This window comes from Coturnix japonica, chromosome 1 (assembly GCF_001577835.2).
Source record: "Coturnix japonica isolate 7356 chromosome 1, Coturnix japonica 2.1, whole genome shotgun sequence".
NCBI lineage: Eukaryota > Metazoa > Chordata > Aves > Galliformes > Phasianidae > Coturnix > Coturnix japonica.
The window spans coordinates 27,995,425-28,019,019 of NC_029516.1; the positions used below are offsets into that span (position 1 = coordinate 27,995,425).

The 23,595-nt window shown below is 41.0% G+C and overlaps 1 protein-coding gene across 5 annotated transcripts in view; it reads right to left on the minus strand.

The window, feature by feature from the left end:
* Positions 1-1,640: 1,640 nt before the first annotated feature.
* Positions 1,641-23,595, minus strand: part of SCAF11 (SR-related CTD associated factor 11) — a 35,955-nt gene continuing 14,000 nt past the window's right edge. For all 5 annotated transcript variants that reach the window (XM_015855006.2, XM_015855013.2, XM_032443227.1 and 2 more), the window contains exons 4-15: positions 19,580-19,657; positions 18,178-18,275; positions 17,992-18,059; positions 17,323-17,369; positions 16,298-16,404; positions 15,295-15,384; positions 14,147-14,253; positions 9,672-12,182; positions 7,688-8,031; positions 5,317-5,535; positions 4,763-4,882; positions 1,641-4,421 (exon numbers count right to left, since the gene is read on the minus strand). In XM_015855006.2, the coding sequence (XP_015710492.1) occupies positions 4,293-4,421; positions 4,763-4,882; positions 5,317-5,535; positions 7,688-8,031; positions 9,672-12,182; positions 14,147-14,253; positions 15,295-15,384; positions 16,298-16,404; positions 17,323-17,369; positions 17,992-18,059; positions 18,178-18,275; positions 19,580-19,657 (3,918 nt within the window). In that variant the 3' untranslated portion in view covers positions 1,641-4,292. The remainder of the gene's footprint in view (positions 4,422-4,762; positions 4,883-5,316; positions 5,536-7,687; positions 8,032-9,671; positions 12,183-14,146; positions 14,254-15,294; positions 15,385-16,297; positions 16,405-17,322; positions 17,370-17,991; positions 18,060-18,177; positions 18,276-19,579; positions 19,658-23,595) is intronic.

Consider the following 23,595-nt stretch of genomic DNA (forward strand, 5'->3'; position numbering starts at 1 on the left):
TTGAGGTTGGATCAGTCTGTGCTGTCTGTTCTGATGGCTGTGCAGCAGCAGAGCTCTTTCCTCAGCCCAGGCCATGTCCTCAGCCTGGTAGACATCACCTCCACTGCCTTCCCCAGTGTGTAGCCCTGTACTCAGCACCGGTGAGGCTGTGCCTTGAGTGCTGTGTTCAGTTTTGGGCCCCTCACTGCAAGAAAGACATGGAGGCCCTGGGGCTGACACTGTGAAGGGTGTGTAGCACAGGCCTTGTGGGGAGCGGCTGAGGGAACTGGGAGTATTCAGTGTGGAGGAGGCTCAGGGGAGACCTCCTTGCTCTCTACAACTCCTTGAAAGGAGAATGCTGTGAGTGTTGGCCTTTTCTCCCAGGTAACAGTGATAGAATGAGAGGGATGTAACGAGTAGTGAGGGGATGATGCCTAACGTGCAGATCTGCCACCTGAGGCCTGGAGGTGACGTGCGCTCAGCATTGCTCAGCATTGCTCACTGCAGGCACCCAGACAGCCCAAATTGCTCCGTGGCGGCCGGGCCCACTCGCGGGTACTGAGCCGCTCCCAGCAGACGAAGCCTGTGCACTACAGGCAATGCTTATGTTTTATGCATGTTACTCTGCTTCACCAGTGTCAGGGGAGCAGCTGGCAGACTGACTGAGCACGGCCACAGCCTGTCCGCAAAGCACAAGCCTGGTTTGAAAGGCCTATAGCTGTGGAGCTGTGACTCAGCCCGGTCTGCTGCAGCTGCAGAGGCGGGCAGGTGTTGGCGTCAGGATGGCAGTGCAGCTGCACTCTGTATAACGTGCTCTGTGACTGCTGTGACCAAACACCGCAGTGTCTGAGGTAACAAGGAGCACCGCTGCCAATGGCTGCTGACCCAGCCACTCTGGCGTTTCCTCAGTGTCCCACTGACAGAACCACGCAGGGCCGTCCCGCAGTCAGTACAGAACCCCCCTGTGCTCACTGTAGAAATAATAGCACCTGTTGGCACAGCTGGGCATTCATCAGCCAAAATGTGCCCAAACCCTCTCTGCAGCAATGGCTGAGTTGGCAGTTTGTGCTGTCTGCACACCTGAACCACACATGGCCCCAGGCAGGTTTGTGGAAATAAGACGGATTTGCAATTTAGGCAGTTTATTCTTAGTTAACTACAGCCAGTTTACTTAATTACTTTCTTCCTCATTACTGTATTTTCTTGGCAATAATGTTTTGCTGTCTGCCATCCATTTGCCTGTCTTCCATTGCTGCACTGAGCCCAACCATCCCTCTACCTGTGTGAGGTATCTATCTGTCTCCAACCCTCCTACAGCCAAGGCGCAGCAGCCCAAGCCCAGCCCTTGCCATGCACTGTGTCTCTTCGCCTTCCTTCTGAAGTGTTCTCAGCCTCATCAGCCCAGCACCTCTACACCTCAGTCCCCAGTGAAGCTGCTGAGTCGTGTCCTTCATTTCCACTCCTGCTCCTCACAGCGGTGTGCTCTACCTGTGAGCCCCACACCCATATTAGTGCATTTTCAGTAACTATTAGTGTATTTTCCTCAGTGGAGGAGGAGTAAAAAGAAATACGCGTATGCACAGCAGCATTAATTACTGCTGCTTCTTTCTGCAGTAAACCTTGAGCCAGAGCCACTGAAGACCAAACACTGAGTCCTGACAGCTTAATGAAAAGAATTTATTAGAAAACGTTAAGCACTACACAAAACTAGTTCTTTCTTTCAGTAGACAGCACTCCGGCCTCATGCTACAAACACCGTACAGTAACTGTGTACAGCCACTGCGCTCCCAGCACACATCTTATCTTCAGGATGAGACATTCAAGCAGCATGCACAGCGAGGCAGTGGGAGGAGTGCAGGGAAAAACGCTTCTGATTTGCCTGAGTTCATAGAAAGTACAGTTCTGTTGTTATTCATTTCCCTCAAGGCAACGTGGACCAAATGAGTTTTGGATACCACAGAGGGACGGGCTGGGCTCTGCGCTCCCAGCACTTGCCTTCAGTATTAGTGCATGCACGAGTTTCAGTACAAGACTTTCAATAAATAGGAATACAGCTCTCATACCATCTTAACAGATACATGGCCACAAGGTTAACGTACACACCTTCATGGGCAGTCACACCAACAGAGACCGAACTGCTTTCGGGAAAAACAGGAAGAGTCCATGTATTAAGGCAATAAGTAAGGTTTTTGTTTGTAAATTCAGCATAGAAATTGCAATGAATTGCATATCTTTTTCTGTCAAGTTCTGAAATATTCCATTGTACAAAGTAAAGTTCTTGATCACATTCTAATCCATCCCATATTCTTCGTGCTGAAATACAGCGGAGGATCACTACAGCCACCGCCCCACCAAGATGGCGGCATGTGGCAGCCCAGGACCCAACAGGAGCTGCAAAATGGGTTCGGCAACCCCACGTCTCCAGCTCAGGCACTACATCATCACCCACCCCCCATCCATTTCCACCTCTCCTTTATAAGAAAGACACATTTACATGGCTCCCGAAGGGAGCTCTATATGAAGGCTCAACTGTATCAAGGTACAAAAAGTCATTAAAATCCCAAAATCCAGAGAAGTAAAATGCAATAAAAATCAGTACACATGGCGTGATAAACCAGGACAGACATAGCAATCATTTGCTACAATTCTCCAAAGTGCCAACCTGTCCTGGCTTAAAAGAGCTCTCGAACTCATACAAACTGCTGCCACACCGTAAAACTGAGGCTTCTGAAAACACTAAAACCTGGCTCAACTGTAGAAAACGTATGATAGCAGTTTCTAATTTACATAGTATTTTTATTTAGGCACACAAAAATAAATACAGACACTCAAAGGCTTCATTAAGTCTGTATAAAGTTATAATTGAGAAGCATCACATTCTTATTTTTCTTTTACCGCTGTACCTCCCTTAGTTCAGAAGTTACTTACAGGGTAAGAGTGGGCTCTTGGTTAAGAAAAGGTGACTTGGGGAACTACTGGCTGTCAAGACAAGCTATGAGGAACATCTCTGTCTGCATGGTTTGCTGGTGAAGCAGCCCCTCAACAAGGCAACGCAGCCAGGCCTGAGGGCAGCGCTGAGGTGAAGCACCTCTCCCTGAGGAAAGCATTTCTGTCTCAGAGTGAAGCTCAGAGAAAGGCTCCGTTCCTGCTCAAATGTGGAAGGATTCGGAGCTTGTATTGATCTCAGCAACCCTCACTGCCGCCCTTCTCAGTAACACTCGCTCTACATGAGGTGAAAGCATTCTTCTAGCACATTTAATGACTCCGGATCTGCTTTCAGAACGCTTGTGGTACCTCCGCTAACCTCTCTAGAGCAAGTGCTTGAGGAAGCATAAAAGCCGGTGCACTTATGTGGTGCACTTCCACTGACGGCAGTCAGGTGCTCCACGCTCCAGGCCCTGGCTAACAAAGGGAAGCAGGGCACAGCTCAGGTTGGTACACCTGACAGTCTCTGAGCAGCCCAGGAACCAACTCCAACTTTCCTTGGTCTTGCTTGAAGAAACAAGGAGCTGGTGTGCCCGAACATCCAGCTGCAGCACAGAAGCTCCCGCTGCTGTGTTAGCTGAGGGCAGGATTAGGCCTGAGCTGAGGTTGTCGGTGTGTGGTGAGTGACTGAAGGCATTCAGCACATAAAAATTCATCAAGTTCATCCCACTACTTTGAAACAAACGGAAAAACGTCACAAACAAAACCGAGCAGCATAACTTTTATTTGGTGTTACAACAGATCGGCAGCGCCCTTCAGCTGGGGCACCGAGCTTTACTGTTTATGGTTTTTCCTTTTAAAATCCAAACAGTTCTTCTGTTCAGACAACTCCATGTGCTCTGTATATACACACTGCGAGCCCTGCGGTCAGCCTGTCCATTTAACGCTCAAAGCATCTGTCAAGGCAGTACATTATTTAAACTTCGCTATCACTGAGAAATCAAAACAAAAAGACTCCCTCGACATCTGACCGATTAGATGTACTGTACATACCTGGTCCAAAAATCAACGTATTCAGACAAGTTTCTAATTTAATGCACCGCCATTGAAGTCAAAATGCTGTACATCTACGTATCCACACAATCGTACATTCCTAACGATTCTTCTTTACACCTTTTCCTTTTTTTTTTTTTAAACATCTGCTCTTAAAAAGGAATAAAGAAGTGGCCCTGCAGCTCTGCATCTCTTTAGAACAAAACATCATATACTACATTGAAAAATCATTTATCAAACCCAGATTCAAAGCACAGCCGTGTCCGATTTTCAGTGAACGGTTTGTGATGAAATTGCACTTTGCAGAGAGAATGAAAGTAAGAACTGAAACGACATCATTTCCTCTCACAGGAGACCGCCTCCTCCGCGCTCTTTTTCCGTGAGTGTTTGTATTTGTCTACATACGCTCGCACCAGATTGGCCACTTTTGCAGAATTAACTTCTCCACTCTTGCTGTGACAAACCTACGACAGTTTTAAAGAAGAAAGAAACTCTTCAAATAGTTGCAGTCAGGCATCGCTTCACAGTATTTGGTCTCCCAGCAGCCCACATCTCCGTGTAACTTTGGACGGCGCCAAAACTCCACAAGTAACTACCTCCCAATCCCTGCTCAACTCTGCCAGTCAATAAGTGAGCTCTGATCCCAGGAGCTGGACGAGCTCATCTGAACAGAGAAAGGGTGTTTTTGCTTTTCCTGTTCTCCCTCCCAGCAACTACGAGCTGCTCCCACATGGTCAGAAAATCCAACCCAACCCAACGTCAACTGGAACACCCGCATTTCATGCCTTATCAATAGACAACTTACTTTATCTACAGCTTTCCGCACAATTTCCTTATATTCTTCCTTAGTGATGTCTTTATTTTGGTAGAAAGGTTTAATAGCCAGTTTGACTTCTTGTGCTGCTTTTTCTTGAATTAGCAATTTCTGACCAAAAAAAAAAAAAAAAAACAACCCACAAACAGACAAGTATTATTTTTTCAGTGCCTACACGTGAGTTTATCCATCACAGCATTTATCAGACAGAAGTCTCTACAAAGGACTAGAAAACCTATGCTCCCCTTACTCAAATTCCAGCACTTAGGAGAAAGTTTTTACTGTGTTTACTCAGCATGGAACACTGTCCCACAGCATTTACAGTAATACTTGTAATAGAGCTGCTTAAAAGACCACATTCCAAAGAGCTGCTGGTTGGTTATAGCCCAGAGCTGCCACAGCGTACCACACAGATGACAGGATGAGGTGTATTAAGGGATATACACAAGAGGTGCTACCAGGGTCTCAGAATATAAAAAAATTATATATAGGCATATTACACATGCACATACATAGACATACACATATAGACACTGTGAACTTGCCTGGTCCTTCTTCGAGCTGTCTGCGCTGGCTTCCACTGTTACACTTGCTTTGTTTTCTCCCAGTTTTACAGCTGCATTAGAGCCCTTCACGTGGCTCGATGACGTCGCGTTGCCAGAAGTTGGTCCCTGAACAGTTCCCACATTTCCCAGGACTGCTGCTGGAGCAGGCAAGGCTGGAGCGCTCATGTTGTTACTTACATGAGCAGCATTTGGAATACCCTGTTTTTAAGAAGCTATTGGTAGTTAAAACATTCTCATACTGAAAGACAACACATCTTTCTCCCTCTTTCAGCAGCTACCGTAAAAGCATCAATAGCACACGCTTTGGTTCATCAGGTCATTTCCACACTTCATCATTCTGGAAAATATGCAAATATTATCAAATCTACTCAAAAGACAGAAAAATGTGAAAAGGAAGGCATCCACCACACTACTGCTACAATAGTTAGATTCTGGCCCCAACGGAGATCCCTGTAACAAAATATACTGCGCAGAAGCAGGGTGGCCTTAGTGCATTCTGAAGGAACCTTACAGCTACAGAACGTCTTTAATTGTCACTGAAGAGAAAAGGAGGTCTCTATTCCATACATGAGATTAATGCCCAGTGAGGTTGTGGATGCCCCCTCCCTGGAAAAACTCAAGGCCAGGCTGGATGGAACTTTAAGCAGTCTGGTCTGGAGGGAGGGGTCCCTGCAGATAGCAGGGGGTTGGAACTAAGTGATCTTAAAGGTCCCTTCCAACCCAAACTGTTCTCTGGTTCTATGACTCTATAATAACGATGCTGCTTTGAAAACATTTATTTTCATGTTTGTTACCAGCTTGAACTTCTATGGGAATCTCAAAAATGTCAACACCTATTGTCTACTCAAGGCTAGAGATGAACTGCTGCTCCTTGAAGCACCTGTACCTGTTCTGAAGGAAAAGCCATTTACTACGCATTTCCAGACATCACCAAAGGGCACCACGAGCACTGCTGATAGAGAACAGCAACAGATACACCAATGGGTTTCCTAACAAATGCCTCTATGTTGGGGCAACACACAGTCTTTACAGCGCTGTGCCTACTGCCTCACTAGGTACATTTCACAGTGGTTCACAAAACACATCCTGGCTTCTTGTGCTTTAGCGATCAAGTGTATTGAATTTCCAACTGTGAAAACATTTTAATTACAGACAGCACAAATGAAACCAACAGGTAATCTACGGGCATTTTAGTTCAAATAGTATCTTGCTGTTTCTCTATTCAGGCATCTCATATGGCCCGCAGCCTCACTATTTCCCATGGAACTTTTCCTCCTGAATACATGAATGGTTAACAGCAGCATTCTGTTAACATCACTACGTTAAGAATTTATCAATACATTTCACATTTTCAGGTATTGATGAAAACAGGCTTAGAAATTGTTGTTCTAGAACATCTTTTTCCACCTGCAATGCAGGGCAAAGCATTTTAAATTAAAGCAGGTGGCCTGCAACAGAAGGGGAGGACAAACCTCACTGAAGCCCTTACTAAGCCTATGTACATCACAGACTGATGTTACATCTCCTTCTAAGGCCATTCACTGTTTCGGAATCTGTACATTTTCCTTTCTCTGATACAAAAGCTCTTAATATAAACAGCTGGCTACAAGAGGACAGAAGACATTTTAGGCTGTCTTGGAAGGCACAAAACAATGCCCAAGCACAGCAGAGTTTTTGAAACTTGAGTAATAAAGCAAAAGTTAGGTCTCAAATAGGGCACCCAATGCCAGGAGAATCTTGCAAGAAGGGATAAGTAAAGCTTACCATAGAAAACTTGGAAATTATTAACAAAAAGGCTCAAAAGATTAAACAGAATAGAAAATGTGGCAGTGGGGGTGGGTTGAGCTGAGACAGTGACAGTTGGAGAATGGAAGCGTGGAATAAACTGATGCCATGAAGTACTTGATAACTTTCCTCTGTTCATGCAACAAACCAAGGGATGAGAATTGCAACAATGGTGTTGAGGTCACTTTCTCCAGGCTGCAGAAAGGGGATTCAAGCATCCCCTGATTCTGAAGAGGAAAATTTGAAATTGATTATTTCCAAAGCTAAAGAGAAAAACGTAAATGGACAACAGAGAAGAATTTTCAGTGTTCCATTACCAGCTGGAACATCTCGCTACCACAAACAAAACAATGGTGGTGCTATCTAAAAGCTACGATCCCCTAATGATTCTAATTCTCATGGACACTTCTGCTTAAAATCTGATGTGTGGTGAGAGAAGACAGGCAAGAGAGAAAGAAACTGCAAGTATAAGTTTATCAAGTCGGTAGTATTAAATTTAAGAAACCCTTAAGTATGCCAGCCACTTCAGTAGTGCTCTTTTTCCATGGCTTCTGATAAAGCATACCTGCAATTGTTTTCCATCTTGCTGTGAAGCAATGTAGTTGACTTGTTGAGATGGTGGGGGTGGAGGTGGAGGCGGAGGTAATCCCTGAGACAAGTTTGTGGGAGCAGCTACCTGTATGAGAGGCACTCCGGTATGGAGATGCATGGGCACTGGAGGGGGGATGTTAAAAGGATTTCGTTGCATATTCATCATAGGAGGAGGGACACCCACGGGATATGGAAACATATTCATAGGCTGGTGCTGTGCATTCACTTGTGGCATTACATTCATTTGCTGCTGCATCATATTTACTGGTAACTGAGAACCATCACTTTGCTGGTTGCCTTGGTCTTTGAGGTTTGGATCTATCAGAAGAAAAACACAGATAATATATGAAGCAGAAAATCCATCTTTTATAAAGCAAAATGTGGAAGTAGGTCGTCTGAAATCTTCACTAAGCACAGAGTTTCAAAAGGAGTTCTCCATTTGAACATTTCCAAGATACTGCATCACATTATTGCCCAGTACTTGTCACCAGACACATCGCTGGGCTAAGTGCTCATTTCTGAGCTTAAAAAAAGGTCACCTTATTATGCAGGTCTGCATTCTGAATTTCCATGTACTCTTCACTGTTCCCATAGCACAGCCAATACATTATTCCACCACAGTGAAACAAAAATTCTCTCCCAAGGAACAGAAAGACAACAGACCTCGTTTAGTTCTTGTGCTATTGGATAAGTTACATTTTTTTTTGCTCTCTTTTGTCCATGCGCTCACTGCCAACCAATTTTGAAAGATGTCAATATGCAGAAAATCATTTAAAAACCCTGTGATGGTGCAACAGGTAAAGTTTGGAAGTAAAAAACTAACCTCTTGGGGGTGACACTCTTCAAAATGACTTTACTATGTCGACCCTACCTTCAGCAGAAAGTAAAAGTTACAGTGTAAGGTATAAGCAGTGAGCCTTTAAGAAGTCTAGCAGCTAGGTCTGAGCTATGGATGAGGGATTATAAATCTGGATGCATTTCTCATTCCCTCAGAATCCCTTCCTTGAGGAACCCTTTCAGCTCATTCAAAGGGAACAGCATCTAAGCCCTCATGCTTCACTCGGGTCCAACGCTCCTTTAACAAGGCCAGCTACAGCAGGTTGCCCAGGACCACCTCCTGATGCCAAACAAGTCTGTTTTGTCCAGTTTTGAGAGCGTACCCTCATCTGGAGTTTAGAATCAAAACATTAGTATGACTAACCCAAACTATGGAAAATAATGTCTGCAAAATGCACGATGCTTGCAATTAAAAGGTTTGGTGTATTTTCCTGCAGCAAACTGAAGGTTGTCAAATTCGCCTCCAAATAAGAAGCTTTTGATGCAGCTGCCTCTGAGAAAAACACCACTGCTGGCATGTAGGATAAAAATGGATAAAAACAAAAGACAAAGCCACATGACAACATGAAAGGGCAAGCATGGTTGCCTTCAGAATTGGTTTTGTGATTTTTAAATACAATTTACATCTACCATTTACTTCAGAGTGTTAATGATCTGTGGATAACTTACTAGCATTCAGAATGAATCCCATCCACAGGAAAAAGCTTCTCTAGAAGCAAGATGAATGTCCATGTAATTATTTATCCTACCTAATATCTACATTGTGCATCTGCACAGGCAAAAGCTAAGACTCCCTGAAAAAACATTACTTTTTTAAAAAGCAGGCAGATGCTAAAGGCAGCCACAAAGAGGACGTTTTCTCTTCAGCTAAAATGATTTAAAGTTGTACTCTTTGTTGTTGCCTGGTCTGTAAGCTACGTAAAAATTCTGACCTAAAGCAAAAATCAAAAAGCTATCAAAACCCTGACAGAACACTATGAATCCACACTCCACATTGCAAAATTACTATGAATTCACCCCCAATTTGTTTTGAAGAACTAAGCAACAAAAAGAACAACATGAGTAGAATTTAACTCATCTACTGCATCTGCAACTAAGCTTTGTTTCAAAACTGCATGTACCTTGTTCAAGTGTCTCTTCTTCTTGTCTAGTTCCCCATCCAGACTGCGGGCTTGATGAGTTCCGTCCTCTTCTTGAATAATAATTCTGCACATCAGCAGGTAAAGTCTTTCTAACAGCCCAGCTGGACGCAGATGTCCACCCAGATCTATCAGCAGGTGTATCAAAAGAATCCTGTTCATTCTTACGCTTGTATGGCTGCTGCTCTGAGAACCTTGTAGCCTCATTCCCAGAACCATTTGAGTTCCCTGAGAGAGGTTTTCTACTCTGCCAGTGATTTTCACTGTAGTCTCCATATGTGAAACTGCCTCTTCCACGCCCACCTCTGCCACGATGACCTCTTCCCCTATTTGGAATCCAACCTGAACCAAAGTTCTTATTCCAAGACTGTCCTGAATTATCATGCCTGCTGTCTTCCCAATGAGGTCTGTCTCTGTTCTTGTGTTCAGGAACAGAGTTTATCCTTTCCATTACCCAGTCTGGACAATCATTCCTCCTCTTGTCTGGAGAACATGGAGCCTCACTGTTTTTTTCCATATTGTCCTTCTCCTTTAGACTTTCATTCTGTTTCTCTTGATCATTTCTTCTGTATCGATCATTTCCTCTGGGACTCCTCCAGCTGTCATTTGCCCATTTATCTTTCCAACGAGGTGAATGACCATCCCTCTCATTTCTAGAGAATGAGGAACCTTTATTTCTTGTCCTTGACTGTGATCTTGACCTAGATCGTGACCGGGACCTAGATCGGGACCTGGACCATCTCCTATTTCTTCTCTCTCTACCACGATCCCTTCTCTGACAATCTCTATCACTACTTCGAGATCTAGATTTTTGTCTTGGAGATGAATCCCTTGTTCTTGACCGAGAAGACGATCTCCTCCTTTCCCCAGCAGTTTCCCTCTTGGGAGATCGAGATGGTGTTTTTCTCTCATCTTTGAGTGCTTCTCTTTTCGGAGACTGAGATAAGGATCTCCTTCCCTCTCTGACAGTTTCCTTCTTGGGTGATCGGGAACTCCTCTCTTTGGTCGTCTCCCTTTTAGGAGATGGTGACTGAGATCTCCTGCCATCTCTCCTAGAAGGAGACCAAGTTGTTGATGGTGAATGAAATCGAGACCGTCTTGTTCGAGTCTTTTTATCTTTTTTGGGTTCTGATGGACACTCTCCTTCTTGGCGAACAGTTTCACCTTTTTCATCAGAAAATCCTGAAGCTGATGTAGAGTTTGCTGCATCACTCTGTAAGGAGTCCGTTTTTCTCTGCTCTATACTTTCAGCTGGTGGCAACTGTTCAATCTGAGGTTCGTTCTGGTCACTGCAAAATGAGTCACAATCCATGGGTATCATTTCATTGTTATCCTCACCAAAATGTTTATGTTCAGCATTTATCATCGGTGACTCTGAAGTTCTGTTCTCTTCACCCTCTGGCACAGGGCTTTCTTTTAAGGCTTGCTCTGTGTCTGTAGAAGCATTGCATATTAACCCATCTAATTCCTTGTCTTCATCACTTTTAACATTTTGAGTGTTTGCACTTGCACAGTCCATTACTGTCTCTTCATCTGCCTTAGCATTATCTACTTCTATGGTTTCTGTATGCTCATGCAATTCACTTCTGGGGCTCTCTAATGGCTGATCTTGTTCCAAAGGCTCTGGATGCTCCACTAATTCATTTTCTTGACTAGTTATTGGTTGACGCATTTTTGTCAATGTATTTATATTATCAAGTAATTCTTCCTGAGGACTACACATCTCGTGTGAATCTTCAAATGTTGTATGGTCACACAGTTTATCTCTGGGACTTGTCTCTGTTCCCACTTGTTCAAGAGTATTTTCACAGACATCCTGATTTCCAAGTTCTAATTTTTCTTCATTAAGATCTTTTATTTCTAATTCTTGATTTCCTTCTCCTACAGTCAATACTGTAGATTCTTGGACAGAAAAACTTACATCTCCATTGCCTGAAGTACCTTCCTCATGTTCCCCTGTAGTTTCCTCAATTTCTGCATGTTCATCACAGCTTTCCAATACATCAGCAGATTCTGTTTCTGCATCATTTTTCTGTGGAAGGTTTGCACTACAGCTTTCATTATCTGACTGCTGGTCTTTATCTACCATTAGAACTGCTTCGGACTCAACATCATCATCATCATCGTCATCCACTGAATCACTGGAGGATTTTTCAGAACGTGCAGAACTTCTCAGTTTCTTTTTAGCCAGAGGTGTTGGTTGTTTACCTGCTCTTTTAGTATTTCGTTTTGGAAGAACATTCTCTGATTCTGAAGAGGATTTATTCAGAGGTGGATTACTGCCATCAGGGGCACTGCACCCTGAACTGCCTGACCGAGGTGAGCTCCGAGACTGACTCAGAGTCTCATTTTTGGTGTTCCGTGCAGACCTTCTTCTAGGAGTAGTATTAACAGACTTCCTTCTAGCTCCCCTAGTGCCAGACGAACCTGATGCTTGCTTTTTCTCTTCTCCTTCTTGCGCACACGCAACAGCATATCCTTTCCCTAAAGATTCTAAAAAAGGCAGAATACCTTAATGCTTGGTAATAAACATTTACACAGATACAAATAAGAGCATAAGATGACACTCCTTTTTAATGGATATTATCAAACAATACAATATACAATGCAGTATGAAATGCTGCCACAGCTTAACTAGCTAAAATCAAGTCCACACCACCCCAGTGCAGACTCTCTTTAAAGAACAGAATCAGACTAACAAAAATCAAATACTAGGCACCAGGAGATGCAGCAGTGCTGACATAGCTATATGGACAATAATGATATTCCCAATTATACCACATTTGTCCCCACGTGTTTCCTCTCTTATGCTGATATAAAAAACTGAATAGGGAAGGAACACTCACAGAATGTGCCCAACATCCACAGGGATTCCTCACATTCAACACCTATCAGAACCACTAGCGAAATCTGAAGACTCTGCCTCCTATTTCCTTCATGATCCTCATAGGCAGGAAGTCTTCAAGTCAAATCTGAAGATTACTTAAATTTTAGTCCACACACTAAAATGTTTTAAGTTTCAGTGTTGATGTCTGTCTTCCACTTTGTCCACAGCATAAAGAATCTACTACATTAAATAACTGAACTCCACTTTAGGTATGGCAAAAGCATATTTACATAAATCAATTTATTTGCTGTCTTTTTAGCTTGGTAACCTCACACTTCAGAGTCTCACCTTTAGTAGAGAAAATGTTCAATGCTTGTTTAAAGTATTATTTAACTTCTCACCTGGGCAGGTCAGAAAAAGTATTTGAAAATGTATATTTAAAAAACATATCCTTTTTCTTTCCCCTTGTAAAGATTCTGTTTCCCGCTTCTCCCAAAAGACAGCACAAAAGGCATTTACTTTCACATTCTGCCTTAGTAGTTGACAATGTCATCAGTATTCACAAATCAGTTGCAGAATTATCAATGGTAATTAATCTGTTCTAAATTGTCCAATACTGAAAAGTATTTTGGAGCTTAGAACACTCTTCAGCTAATAGAAAAACTGATTATTTTGCCCTCCACTTCTGGTACGCGGCAAAGAAGCCTAACAGTGTAAGTGAAAAGGAGAAGGGAAATCAAGAGATAGAAGCTACCATACGCTTATTACTACTAGAAGCAGAAACAGTTAAGCATCGGTTAAACTGACAAAAAAGACAGAGGAAGTAACCTATTTTTTTTTTACTGGCAAGTGGGGAAGTGAAATAAATACATTTAACAACGTGGACTATGAACTTATTAGCATTTCTTCAATGATCCTCCTACTTCATTCTTCTGCATAAGTCACTTCCTTGATTCAAGTAGGCCAAAACAGACCAAAATCTCTCCCATCTTTTTCCTACTCGTCAAATGTAAGTAGCCTAATTTCAAATTCAAAGAAGGTCCAGTCAAATCCAGACTTAAAAGGACAGCACTCTTTTGTTTCCACTTCTGAAATTAGTGCAGCCAATGGGAAGAGAAGCAACATTCCAGCTGAGTATGGAGAGACGGCAATTAAAGCAACTGGGGAAAGGTAATCCCTTCCATATCTTGTCTTGTGCTGAATTCTTGTCACACTTTAGAGCTTCAGCACCTCTGCAAGTTTCTGCCCTGTTAAGTTTGCAAATATACTGATCCATATGTTGCAGTTTCCAGACTATTCTGTTCAGTCAGGAAACATACCACTGGAATACATCAAGCAACTCAGAATGTATCATAATGCAGGGTATCTTTAAATAGGAAAACGAGCTGTAACATGAAAGAAAGCTCTGAATTTAGGAGCTGAATTAAGTTCCTAAATCCAACACTTGTTTTCCGTACGGTTCAAGTTGTATGCTCCAATTTCAGAAATAAGCTGATTTCGAAACAGCATCAAACTTCACAACATTTTGTTCCCAGCTGCAACTACGTACACTCTGCTTTGAATTTTGAGCATCATGTTTTAACAATATTCCACATTAGCTATAAAGAAAACTTACAAAAAAAAAGTTTACCCAAGTTTTCCAAAGGCCTGATATTTGTTGGAAGAACCGTCCCTGCCACTGCAGTGGAAGTGAGAAGAAAGGTCTCAGCTTCAGCTCCATAAGACACTACAGGAGTTCTGTAAAAGTAAAATCGTTAGTGTTAGTTGTTTGCAGGACGTTTTGGAAAGAATGCATGAAGAATATTATGCAAACACAAGACCTCTACTTCACAGTGTAGAGGGAAACACACAGCTGACAGAAAACAAAGCTTTCCTTCTTTCAGGCTTACTGTAAGGTCTAATCTGGTAAAACAGTTAGAAGAAAGTATGGTATGTTAAAGTGATGTACACTTCAAGTCAAACACAGCTGTAACAAAGAGACTATTTCAAATTAGTAGACTATGCTACTGGAAGGACAATCCTGAATGCTAATACAGCACCTCAGTGTGAGAACAGTGTTTTTTTCCTGCAGAAATATGAGAAAGGCTGCAAAAATTTAGCTGCAATTTACTACTTTTAAGCTACCGTTGAGTTGAAATTAAACTTTCCCCGAGGGAAAGTGTGTGTAAAAAGAAATACATAACTTGCTACTTAAATCCCAAGTGCAGCTTGTAGTTATAATCAAAAATCTCTTATCCAATTTCTGTAGTCCATTTTACGCCACAGGCAGAGGTATGTTGTAGAATTAATACCAAAGAGAGCCACTTTGACCTTTATTATTATTATTATTATTATTATTATTATTATTTTACCTTAAATCTGTTTTTATATTTCTGCTTTAGATTCATGAAAATATCATTAGGGTATGTTTTAATGCTCATTAATCTACTCTCTGGCAACAAATTTCTCATGTTTTGTTTCATTTGATAAAAATCCCTCTTGCTCTTTCTATATCAATTTGATTACAAACAGACAGAGAAGAAAAGAACAAACCACGAAGGGAAGTCAGAGTCAGACTGACATCAGAACAATCACCCACTGGTCTTTAATGATAGAAATGATTTAAAGAGCTCAGATACACGACCTTGCAGATTAAGTGGAAAAACAGGTGTAAGCTTGCATTTTTATGAGAAGTGACATGTGCACATGTAAATGCAGTTACTGTGCTCATACAGGGATCACTGGAAAGTACTACAAAATACAGAAGGATACCCACTCACATAAAATAGCATGACACACCTTTCAACTCTAGCAAGCACTGATGAACAGGACAATTCCAGTTCTTGTCTCTTCTGCCTGATCATTGCACTGACTTCTGTGAATTCTGTACTAAAATACAAATATCACGTCATTTAATAATACATTTTTACTATTAGAATTCCTTATTGAAATAACTGCTTTTATCAATTGCTATTTTTCAAATTAACTGTATTATAAATTTCAGCAGCTATGATACAAGCATATGCATATACAGTTTGAAAGGAAAAACAGTCGTAGAAAGGGTAACATAAGTCCCAAATATACTTTTAGGCAGAGTAAATGTAAAACAGGACATAAAATATGTGTTCTGAGGAGCTGAAAGATGGGGGAAACTTTGTACTTCCTTTGTTTGTGTTGCATGTTTTCCATGTATGGATTTTACATTTATGAACTGTTGAAAAAACACCGACAGTGCTCTGTTTATAAGGTCACGTTATCCAAATAATGTTATTCTAGGCTATTCCTCAACTAGTCTTTTCCTCCTCCTGAAAAACATCTGCCGTGCTCTTTAAATCCTAAGTTCATCATGCAAAATCTTTGCATCCATTCAAAGTGTTTCACTTGGAGTCACCAAACAACAAGAAAAACCCACGATTGTTTCTGCTACAAAACAGGAGATTTATTGTTAGCTGTTTTACTACCTGCTCTGGGAATAACAGGAGTAGCCCTCTTCTATTCCAGGCTTCAATTCTGAAAGTAGTTGAAATATGAGCTAAACTCCTATTAAAATCAATGAAATCAAGAGCACAATCTTAAATATTTTATGCTGAATACATAGTAGATATTGGGATGCTGATTTAACTGCACTCACTTTGAAGTGTTTGCAAGTGTTTATCTTTTAACTGCTGATTTGTAACAAATATAAAAGCAGTAAAACTTCAAAATATTGCAAGGCAGTGATATACAGATACAGAAGCAGAAGGAGCTACAGTATCTACATACAGTAACCCTAATTTTACTTTGAGCATTTGTATACACTAACCAGTCATTTCTACAGCTAAGAAAGGATTCTTCATTGGTACCACTGGCTGGAAGCGTACTATAGAAACCAGTCCTGAAGCACTCATTCCAGCAGCTCTGCCTTCTGGTCTACAAAAAAAAAAAACATAACATGCAAAGCAAAATAATCAGCGTTTAATACACCAACGTGTACTGAACTAACAAACTAACAAAAAAACTAACAAACAAATACTGTGTTCAGTAAATAACTTGACTCTGCTGCTGTGCACTGGGCTGGCTACTAAAAAAGCCCTGAACAATAATCCTCCAGACAGCTCCCAGACTGACACGCTAATCTGCAGTGACCTCCTTTTGCCATGTATCCCGTCACCTCAAGGGATAACGCCAGCTGGAATTTGAATGAGACATTCCTATTCATTGCCTATCATCCATATTTTAAGATGGGAACTCACAGAAAATATTTACTCTGAAGAAAAATCAAACTTTGTAAGCAGACATTCATTATTTACGTCTCAAGTGTGTAGCCATTTTCTACATGATCTATGGTACTTTGGAACAGAAAGCCAGCTGACAGTACCATTATCCATTGCATCACAGCAACTTTCTCCTAAGATGTTATAACAACGTTTTAAAGATGCTCTGGTTTTGACCATTAGCATCTTCCCCTCCATTACAGAAGAAAGGGGTTTCCAACCGTTCCACAGACATTTTCATGAAGTGCAATTAGCAAATGAGCGCTTTCTTTCAAATGTTGAACACACAGTGGATAATTAAATTAAACACTGAACGTCCTCTCAAATGCCCCATTCCCTGGAGACTTTCAAGGTGAGGCTGGACCAGGCTCTGAGCAACCTGACCTAGCTGTGATGTTTCTGTTCACTGCAGGGGTGTTGTACTGGACGGCCTTAAATGTCCCTTTGAATTCTAAGGATTCTAAGATTCTAAAATGAAATCAATTACCTACAACTACCTCATGCAAACAAGTTTACACGTTAACTACCTACAATCAGGAAAGCACTGATCCAAGCTGTGTGACAGAAAGCTTACCTTTGCAGACAGAGCCTTCTTGTTTTGTTTGTCAGACAAAACATTACCTGTGTGAAACAAGAAGCAAAACTGTGATCTAGACTTCAACGTTTTAGCTTTTAAACTGGTTGTTACAATTGTTAACACAGTAAGATGCTAATAAAAAAGCATCTCGAGATGATCTGCAATGTGTTTACACAACTTCAGTAAAAGGAAAATCTTCAGAATAATCTCCATACATCAACTGCTTCTCATTGCTTCCGACACTTGTTCATTTTCAGGAGTTATGAATACACAGAACAGTACCCACCAACTGAGCCTCATAATGTTGCTAAGTGCTTCTTGTTTCTGAACTCTCAGTAAAAAGCCTTCCTGGTCTTCGCTTACCATTGGCTGTGCGTCAGCAATGCGTTAAATAAAATGACCTTACATTGAAACTAAATACAACTCCTTTGTGACTGAAGTGGAAGAGGTATCTTCCCAGTAAGGGGAGTACAATAGTTCCTGATACTGCGAATTTGTTCTTCCAAGCTTCAATTCCCTGGCGTTTGGTTTATATGTGCAAATATAAACAATAATGATATAATATCAAAGAAAAAAAAAAAAAAAAGGCACATCAAGAAAAGCAATACAAGAGTTGCACCATAAAACCCAGTAATTCTAGCAAACAGAGAACAAATAACAACTTACTGTATTTTTTCTTCACAACTCTCCTCCATTTTGCTGCTAAGGGCCCTCTGTCCGAACATACAGCTCTTCTGCAACATTAACGGAGTTTAATTATTATACAAACTTTTAAACTTAAAAATGATTTTAGTTTCTGTAAGCTTTTGGATAATTCCAATTAGAATGCTGGATATTAAGTGCACTACCAACCTCAGGAATCTTCTTATCTTCGCATGGCTATATTTTTCCTTACTCTGGGTACAGCATTCCTCCTCATTCTTTCTCTTTTGCTGTTTTTCTACCTGAATCTGCATCGAAAAAACGAAGTCAGTCCAGTTTAGAACCTTAGTAAACACAGGCTATAAATGTATTCAAGCTCCCTTAAGATCTACACAGAAATAAGCTCAAACAGAAGGCCTTGGAACTATTCTCAGATCATTGCTTCCTTCATCTCGCAGTTTACAGATTTAAAGATTTTTTTTAATCAAATGGAGGGAAAAGTTACTTCATTGGCTGCATTTCTATTCGCTACACATTTAATTTTTCCTTTTTCTAGAATCTCAACCTTGTTATTTTTTAAGCTATTAGTGTTCTAGTTATTGAATACCACGATGGGCAAGCTGCCAACACTGCCCCCTGCTAACACTGACCACCACGTCAACAACTCTCAGTACAAATTCCACCTGTCCCTACTGCTCTTTTTCAGAGTAGGGCTCTTATTCTTTGTCTACTTTTCATAACGCAGTTCAAAACTGATTTTGATAAGGCCTGGAAACTCTTCCAAATGAAAACTTCAGCTCATCTGCCTTCAGCTGCTTCTGTGATTCTTAAGAAAAAAAAACAACAGAACATGATACATATGGTTTTTGCTCAGAAGGAAACTGCCACCCTGTTGCTCTGCAGTTGAGTACCTGGGGCTCCAGAAGCACAAAAGAAATGGCCAGGAGAAACCCATTCCCTAAGCATGGCCTAAAGCAAAGCCAGTAGCTTTGAATTACTTGCAACCACAAGTTTACCACAGAACCTCAAACCGTGAGTGAGAATATCAGCATCTTTCTATATACGTTTTCAAGATGGTCCATCACTATTTAAATTTCTTGACTGATAACCTGCTCTGCACAGCAGTGATTTTCAGAACTGAAAGGTGAAAAGATACAGAAATTGAGGCTAAGCAATGCTTAGCATTAACTGATCCCTCCTTCATTTGTTTGTTTTTGTCCCTGAATTGGAAACCATGAACATATAAAATTTCTCTTAGCTTAAAAGAATATACAAGATCACATGCTTATTAATTTAGCACTCGTTTACATAGCCTAGTTTTAAAAAGTACTTGGAGAACAATTACTGTAGTTCTATTCCTGGATATATCAGGAATGTTCAAAAACAGTAGGCAGCACCAATAACAACATTATGATTATTATTACTGTAAACATTTTGTTTCAAAAAATTATTAGAGCAATTCCTAGCTTCAAGTACGCAATATAAACATTACAGCTGTAATTATTTCATTAAGGAGTTTTATTTAACACAGACATCAGAATAAAAGGCTGCAGCTTAATTCACACGTTAATACAACTGAAGCTATGTAAGAAAAAGTAGGCCTGAAACGTACCTTTATCTGATCTTCTAATGCACCAAGCTGACATACTGCTCGAAATGGTCTGCGATCAATAGGACATGAAGCCTGCGTCTGAAAAATTATTGTTCCCATTACAAAATTTATAGTAAGCTATGGAAAATCTCAGGTTTTGGTACTTTTATCCAATAATATAGCAGCTAACAGAACTAGAGGAAGGTAAATCCCTAGTAGGTAATGCTGGTTTATACCAATGCACAAATATTGTCTTCACACTTTAATGCTGAGCACAGAACATTAACAAACACTAGGAATAAAACAGTTCATAGCTACAGAATGCAGGTGGGGACAGATATCATACACAGCAGTTTCACTTCTTAGTTTCAGTCCTCTAACAAGTGTGGAGCTCATTGGCACATCTCCTGATGCTTGATTTCTGTTCAAATGATATTGGAGAACTTAAAAGATGTCCACTACGTTGTGGCACTTCCAATACTGATCCAGAAGCAACATAACATGAGAAAGTCCCCATATACAGCCAAGAGCCACAATGCACTGCTGGTCTATCGCATGTTGCCAGCACGTGTTTAAGACATAATTATCTTCCCGTGCTTACCAGTTCCTCCCACAATTTCAGTAAACGATACTGCAAACTGACACTATTATTTAGTGGCACTGCCAGCAATAGAACTGAACAAATAAAAAACTAAACTCCCAACAGCCCACCATCCAGAAATTCACAAGAACGGAGGTAAAAGAGCTGAAAGAAACCAAGCTCAAACCAGAGCCAGTCCCCTTCCACACCGCTTTTCGTAGCATCACACAACTGGACAGATCAAAAGCAAATGGATTTCTGCTCCACTTACGCATCTGTCTGAATGCGCCACTCCTCCCCTTTTTGCAGGGAACAGATTCCCGTGTTTAAAGCAGCTCAGGTTTTACTTTGCAAGAGTGAAACAAGGTTATTTTATTCTAGATACACTCAGAAGAATAAAATATTAATAACAAAAAATTCAATTGAAACTCGTCCCAGCTGGATGACAGAATCCACTTTCAGAGAAATCCATATGAAACCAGATAGCAGCTTTTGCTGCTACAGAATCATTTATTCATTTTAATTCCACATACGTGTCTGTTGGTCTTCTCCCCCTCACCCCCAGCCTTCACTTTAGGAGCCATTAGCAATGCAGTTCTGGTCTTAAAAAACGAAATGAAACAAACAACAATTCAAACACAAAACAAAGTAAAACCAAACACCCACAGAACGCTACATGTAGCCTTCAGCTCTAATTAACTCCCTGCGCAATAACCAGTATATGAACTGTATTACTTGCACCCTTAAGAGAACTCTAACACTACTTTTTATTTATGCAAGCAGAACGTAGTGTTACAGCTGCACTTGCAATTACAAGAAACTTGTTCGTGAACTCTGCCCTGAAGTTCAGCGATGAATTTCTAGTCTTTTCATCAGGACTTTTCACTTTCCAGTTGTTTCTCTTCCTTTCTCCATTTCGGAGTGCTCAACTTCCTTATGATTTATGTAACCCAGTCCCCAAGCCTTGACCATCTGGACAGCTACCAGTTTCAACTGAAGTAGACAGAACAGCTAAACTGAATTTAGGAAAAAAAAACCAACTAACAGTTAAAGACCCCATCAGACAGTGGTACATGCATGAAAAAGTAGTCAAAAACGGTAAGTTGAAGTCCTTACCTCCTCCGTATGAAACCCCAATATTTCACCCCAATTGAAAGCTATTCCCCCTATTGTGGGAGTTTGGATTGTTCCTGCTATGTTAAAATTAGCATACTGGGCAATTAAGCAAGAACCCTGAAGGCTCAGACTGCAAAAGCAGTTTTTGTCCCGTAGTAATATACAGCTACCCTGCAGTAACGTGGCGCTCAGCTGGCATATCTGGCAGCATGAACCTGCTGCAAACTTCTCAGTAAGCAACTCCATTCATACTTGTATCTATGACTGTCAAAGACAGGAGGAGACAGTTTTCCTAGTAGTTCTTGGTCCCATTTCCAGATATATAGGTTAAGTGAAAGTTCAGTTTCTGCAAGACAATCTGTTTCCACACCGAGTTTACACATGAATGCTAAGTTATGCTCACAAGTTTACACCATGGTAAGTTATGTTTATTCACAGCAATGACATGTCATAGAATGCAAAGTATTACTAGCAGCAGTTCAAGTGACAAGCATTTTTACTCCCCTAGGAAAGTGTTCACTTTTACATGACCAGTTTTGCCCAGAGAAATGCTTAACAGTTACATATGGTTATAAGAAACAGAAAGAGAGGAAAACAAACTGGAAGAATCAAAAGCTACAGTCAGGCTCAGGTATGTTCAGAAAGACCTGATGTTGTTTCCACCTCTACCCACTTGCTTTTCATAGCTCTAGTTTGCAACACACCTCAAGAGAATTCGCAAGAGAAATCCCAGAAAAGACAGGCCAGTTTCAAATGCATCACACACTGCCCTGTGTTCTCCAACAGGGTATAAGTGCCAGAAACTGTGAAGAAATCCAGGTTACTTTGTATAAACACACGCCAGTGAAAATGGAGGCAACAAAAAAATTCTTCTGTCCTTTTTCCCCAATAGCAAAGCCAAATTTATGCTACAGGAAGAAGCTGGGGGATAAGAAAAGATGTCTATACACTTACAATAAGAAAGCACAGAGTGGTGGCCTTCCTACTCATCCCTATTGTTATTTCTGGAAAGATTGCTCAGTAAACAAAGGTGACATCAAGACATCCTTTTATTCAAGGCAAGTCATCCCTTCTTCTCTGGTTTAGTTTCTATCCAGGAAGCATTATGAAATATAATGAATGTACACCATCCTTCTGGGGGGAAAAATACTTAAGAAAAATAGCCATTGATACACAATGAGTCCACACAGTAGCTGTCACTTTTATTGTGCAAAACACGGTATGTGCATCAGAACCTTAGAAGAATTATGATTCCATACTATATCTTAATTTAACATAGATACCTAGAGCTTGGAACAAATAAAAACAGCCGATATTTACAAGTTCTATTCCCAGCACTACTTGGAGAAAAAGAGAGGTAATTCAGCACTGTCCAAAATACCTGCTTTATTCTCTACGCGAAACTACCTTGCAATTTTCATGTTAGAACTGGTAACTGCAGCAATCCCCTCTTCCACCTATCCTATGATATCTGAAGAATGATCTTCATACAGAGTGTAAGTACTCACAGAGCCCGTAACTCCCTGAAAAGCACCTGCATTTCTGCACCTGTTTCTAAGTTCTCTGAAAATACATTCGATATTATTTTAATTGCTTCCCATGATCCTCTAGCAAAATCCTGCTTTAGCTCTACAGGTGTAACTTGGTATTCAGCATTCTCTAAGCTGCTACCACAGAACAGCAATCTCTAATCTGAAAGAGTCCCTTATTTTTAACCACATCGCTTCAAACAGCATTTGAACAAAGCGACGAAGACAAAAGCTGAAGCAGTCACAGGTCTTGGGAATTCTTAGGAAGCTACTCAAACAAGTTCAAATTAATCCGAGCAGAACAGAAAACATTCCTCAACAACTCTGCCTCCATCTTCAGTGGTATGAGAGACCACGACGTACAAGCAGTGAGAAACATCTCCTCGCATTTGGGTGAAAAGATGATACCAAGAAGTACAGTATTTTCTAAAAACAAGTCAAGAAAAGCTCCAAGCAATAAACCCACCAAAAAAAGCCCCACAAAACTCTCAAAGCTTCTGTAGCCATGCTTTAGAAAAAGCACCCTTCCTACTGAAGCTTTTTTACTTTCTTTTTTCAGAAATACCACTGCTGTACATGAAGATACAGAGCACATTAGACATTGAGACTGGAATCTGTTCTTATCAACACACTAATCAGTTACTATGTAAATAGCTGTTTTTTCTCTACTAAAGGCCTCCCAGCTGGGAGCTTTTACTTCTTATCCAAAATAATCATTTGTTGCTGTTGCACCCCATATTATATTGACAAGTACTAATGGAAGTGTCTGCCTTTAGGAAAGGATAAAATCACTTGTGACCTGTATGGGTTTG